Below are 5,468 nucleotides of genomic sequence, written 5' to 3' on the forward strand. Positions count from 1 at the left end.
TCTTTGTGGTTTCATTTGTGGGTTTTGTATATATATACTTTGATCTCATGTATATTTGTTGACTATTATGTTATATAAAGCTTGCTTTCATATTTTTATGGATTATTGTCTTAGATTGTTGCTTTGTGGCTATGTGTTTGAGTTGCTATAGAGATGTAGGGCTCTAATGCTTATCTAGGATTATTTTCTATTAACTTAATTGCAGAGATGGATTAGGTTGATAATCACTCAGTGTCAGTGCTTAATGCGTCTGAGCGGTCGTGTTTTTCTGAGAGATCGACATTTACGGGAAGCTCGGATTTCTCATGTGTTGTTTAGGTGTCTGAGAGATCGACACTTAGATAATGTTGTGGGTTGTGTTGTTGACATGTGGTAATATTGATAGGTTACAAGTTGAGTATATTCGGTCAATAAGTTTAAGTTTGTGAAGAGTATATTATATGCAATACTTGATAGTTTCTTCTATTTGAAGAATGTATTCTTTTTGTGTTAATATTTACTTTTCAATTTTTTTTATCTTTAACAAATTCAATCCAAACTCATAACTATGGAAACTGTTGAACGGCAGTTCAATGCACTAGTCCCTGTGGAGATGATAATTTCCCGGATACATACTTCCAAAACTTTTGTTGCTTGCCGCTTTACCGCTTCAACAATGGTCGGTGACGCGTTCGGTGCGGCGGCATATACGAGGCAGAGGAGGTCCCAGAGAGTTAGGGTTAGGCAAACTCAATAGCAGTTGCCTATTTATTTTTCATTGTTGACTTTTTTGTATACGGATTTTATTTTTTGACATTTACATACACTATTAGTTGTATATATAATATTAATATTTTATTCCAATTTGCGTGTTATATTTAGTTTATATCAAGCACTGTTTACTGCAAACATTGTCGTTTGCATTGTCGTTTAATTTAAAATACGGGACTAACCATTGTTTAGAAAACAAAAAAAATAACTTGATGCATATTTCGGAGATGAATCTCCGAAAACACCCAAAAATGTGAAAATCGTATTTTCGGAGATGCATTTCCAGAAACACCCCTAAATTGATGTTTTTGGATATGCATCTCCGAAATCTTTAAAAATCAAAAAAAAAAAATACTTCAAAGATGCATCTCTAAAGCGATATTTTGAGATTTTAGCCGGGGTTCTCCACTATGGGGTCTTAAAAAAAATTTTATACTTATTGTTTTTAATATTTAACCCAAATTACTTGGAGTGCGTTTTTGTAACTGTTCCCCTTTTTTTGAAAAAAACTAATAATATAAAAATAAGAAAAACTAATAACATAATAATAATAATAATAATAATAATAATAATAATAATAATAATAATAATAATAATAATAATAATAATAATAATAATGTTTTTCTGTAAATAAAAAACAAAACTATTATTCATATGCTCTTCTTCTTTGTACGTTCAATCGTCTCAGCTCTCTCTCATATTGAAGCTTTGGTCTTGTAATTTCAGCTTCGGTTTCAGAATTCTGATATTTGTTTCCTTCCTTGTTCAGATTCCCGGCCGTTAACCCTTTCGTTCCGTCGCAAATCTGAAATCCAGAAGTTTCGCAATCAGGTTTTCTGCTGCTCCGCAATCTGCAGCTCCGCATTCGCCCGTTTTGTTCGATTCTTCTATTCCACAATCCTCCAATTTTAAGGTAATACTGTGATTTCGTTTTTCACAACATTGATTTCTGATAACTGTTACGGTTTATGAGATTCAGATTAGCCTTAAGCTCCAATTTTCAGATAGATGCAGTTATGTCGTCAGAGAAGGAAGCCTTAAGCTCCAAAGAGAAACGCAGGCTATCATGCACTGCTCACTTTGATGCCCTCTGGTTCTGCTACTGTAATGGCCCCTCACCCAAAACTTCAAAAATGCAAATGGGTCATCCATCCCAGTACTGATACAGTTTGTGTGTTTAATGTGTGCAGCCCCAGTTCAATTCATCAAATGCAGCAGTATTACAGACTTGGTGTTCTTGATAACTGCTCTGGTAAATGGAAAGCAATGGTTGACTGCTTAATGCTCAAGACCAAACCCACTTCTCAACTCCAGGTTGCTTCCTATTTCTTCCTCATTAATGTCTAGTTGATATACATTGAAAATCTTGAATTGTTTTTTCCTGGAACAACTTTACACATTTTATTGGAGTGACAAGTTGTATTTCTGCATGCAGGAAATCCTCGAAGCTCAAGAGAAATCAAACCCACACATATGGAATTTCAGAACACGATATGAAGCTTCAAAATACTGGCAAGAACGATATGGTCATTTAGACAGACCTGAATGAGGAAAATCCTTGGTTCCTTTATCTTCATTCACTGTGTTGACCGCTTAAATATTGACCATAGGTTGTTAAGGTGAAGATATATATATATATATATATATATATATATATATATATATAAAGTTTTTTAAAATTCAGATAAAATTAGAATTATACACAATGTTTTAAAAACGGTCGAAAATCTAATTGACGAGACTTTCAATTAAGATTTATTTGATTTAATCAGTTAAATTTACGGTCGAATCGTTTATTAAATAAACTAATATTATGAAATTAAATTTCATAGATATGTTCGATATAATTATATATTCACAATTTAATAAAATAAATATTTCAAAAATTTATTAAAAAACTTAATACAACAATATCGATAGTACATATAATAACACAAGAGAGTTATACACTTTATTTCAACTTTCGTTTAAAAAATAAGTTAAATAAATTAAATAATTACAATAAAATAAATTAAACTTATTCAAATCAAAATTAAAATAATAGATCATAATAATGAAAATAAAATTCATATGATTAAGAATACCTAAATTAAATAAGATAGAATGTCAAAATAATTAATACAATTTATTTAATTAAACAAAAATTAAATTTGAATTGAACTACGACTAATAAGTCATAATTGACAACAACAACAAATAATATTGACTTGAACGACAAAAATATTGAGTTGGACAATGTGACTATGTTTGAAAGAGACGACATGATGAAGATGGAATATGGTTGGAAAATAAAAACTATAATGGAACGGCGAAACTTAGAAGTTGGTATGGTTGTAAAAAACCACTATACATATTGAACTTTTTTAAAAAATTGTAAAAAGAAATGGTCAATTTGACGCATTTTTCTGAACCAGGCAGTTTTACAAATCAACTTCGATTATTTGATTCGAATGGTTTTGGACGTTTTAATCTGTTTTTTTCGATTTTGACTCATTAGCGTTTTTGAAAGGTTGACCCAACCAGATTCATCTCTGGTTCCCGGTCCAAGCAGTTGAACCGGTCAATTCGATCTGATTTTAAACATTGATTATAGGTTTGTGCATTTTGAACTGCTAAATTTACTAATTACTTTTAAACGGTTTGCAAATAAGGGTTGTTCCACCCTTATGAAGATGTATCTCTAGAAGCACATTTTTTTAACATAAACTAAATTATTTTATCATTGTTAAATATAACATATGGGAGGAAATAACACAATAAGAGGTTCAACTCAAGTGGTAAAGTAGGCTATTTATTTCAAGGTGTGGGTTCAAAATTTTTATTTGTTCATTAATATTCATCAATTATTCAAAATTTCTACAATTAATTCATTCTTTAAAATTTATATAAAATAAATAATTTTAAATAATTTAATTGGATAAATAATTCAAATGGAAAATATTAACTTATGTTATTTTAAATAATATTAAGTTAGTATTATTTTTTAATATATATTTAAGAAATAAATAACATAATAATAAATTTTTTAAAAAAACATGAAATTAAATTTGATCATGTGTCATTGACATATAATTACTATCAATGTCACATCATTAAAAATTAGTCCCAAATTTAATAGAGAACTAAAATCCAAAACAAAATTAAAAAAAAAAATCAAAATTGTGATTTTTTAAATGGGGATCAAAACTAAAAAAAAAAAAATAAAGAGACCAAAATTACAATTATATTACTCAACCTTTTATATATCATTAACTATCGTATAATTTTTTTTGTTAGAGCATCAAATAACTAAATTATAAATTGTATTCTTAATCAATTTTTTTTGTCATGTATGTAGCCTAGTGTAGAAATGTAAGCGGGTCGTAGAAAATCGACTGAACCGATAATTCAAACTAAATCAAAACAATCTAATTGTTTTTGGTTTCGTCCAAAAACCCAATCGAACCAATGAAAATTGAGGTGACTCAATTTGATTCTCGATTTTAATTTTTAAAAACCGTCAAAGCGATGACTATAGATATTCACTTAATATTTTATTATTCAAATTTTATTTTGGTCCAACCTTTGTCCATCTTTATTTACGTTTCTTTCCTTCAACAAAACACGTAGCCAAAACCAAACTTAAAACATAAAAAGTAAAAACAACAAGTCAGCAAGTCACAAAAACTTGCCCTTATCGAACTGTTGCCATCACCGGTGAACCACCATTGTTGCTCTCTCCGTCATCGTTTAGATATGTTTTGGTCGCCTTCTTTGTGTTCAAGTTCTCTTCATTAATTTTTATATTTTTTTTTACCTTTTTTGTTTCTTTTTCAAAAATTGTTTCTACTCTTGTGACAAAGTAGTTTTGATTAGGTGTGAATCATGTTAATTTATGTGTATTGAAACCTTTTGTTGATATTGTTGCGTTTTATTTGTTAAGTTTTTGAATCTCTTCCCAACCTTCTGATGTCAACTGTCAACTTTTATATTTGATAGTGAACTTATTTCACGATGAATATAAATCACGTGACTGCTTCGTATCGATTAAAAACAACTTGTTGATTTGAAAAAAATAATAACATAAATACATCGAAAAATACGATAGAGGGTAATACCCAAACGAATTTAATGTTTGAAAAAAAGTATTGTAAACTGATCAACGAAACCAAACTAAACCGATTAATTTGATTTGGTTCCAGTTTTGAAAAATATAAAAAAAATCAAACCAAAACCAAATCGATGGAAATGTTCAAATATTATTTTATCAAAATTTGATCCAAACTAGTGGCCTGTTTGGTTTGGCGGTGGAAATATTAGATGCGTGTTTCACACCCTTTCCACCGTGAAAATGAAGAAGCAACAAAACATAGCTTCTGCTTTGCCGTAAAAATGCACCGTACTTTTAAGAATCCTACCGTATATCCAAACATCCTATAAATTGATTGCACCCCTAACTTAACGACTGAAGTTCCCTTTCTTAAAAATAAACAAGTGAGATGTGACAACTTTGATACAAAATAAAACATTTAATATTTTTGGAAACTTCAAATTAATCTTAAAAATAAAAAGATTTCCTATCAACCAATGAGAAAAATGTATAAATTTTTAAATTATTTACAAAATATAACATATAACATAATCATACATATTTTTATTGAATATCAATGTAAAATAATAATTTGAATTTGTTATTGCAACCACAGTAGTGAAATATGAAAAATGATCCAGCTAAACCC

General features: G+C 29.1%; 1 protein-coding gene across 1 annotated transcript; it reads left to right on the forward strand.

The window, feature by feature from the left end:
- Positions 1–1,415: 1,415 nt before the first annotated feature.
- LOC131625662 (uncharacterized) lies at positions 1,416–2,443 on the forward strand. Its single transcript, XM_058896505.1, has 3 exons — positions 1,416–1,854; positions 1,919–2,064; positions 2,186–2,443. The coding sequence occupies exons 1-3, from the start codon at positions 1,719–1,721 to the stop codon at positions 2,297–2,299; spliced, it is 396 nt and encodes a 131-aa protein (XP_058752488.1). The 5' UTR covers positions 1,416–1,718; the 3' UTR covers positions 2,300–2,443.
- The last annotated feature ends 3,025 nt before the right edge of the window (positions 2,444–5,468 follow it).

Source organism: Vicia villosa, linkage group LG1, assembly GCF_029867415.1.
Source record: "Vicia villosa cultivar HV-30 ecotype Madison, WI linkage group LG1, Vvil1.0, whole genome shotgun sequence".
NCBI classification, from domain to species: Eukaryota; Viridiplantae; Streptophyta; class Magnoliopsida; order Fabales; family Fabaceae; genus Vicia; species Vicia villosa.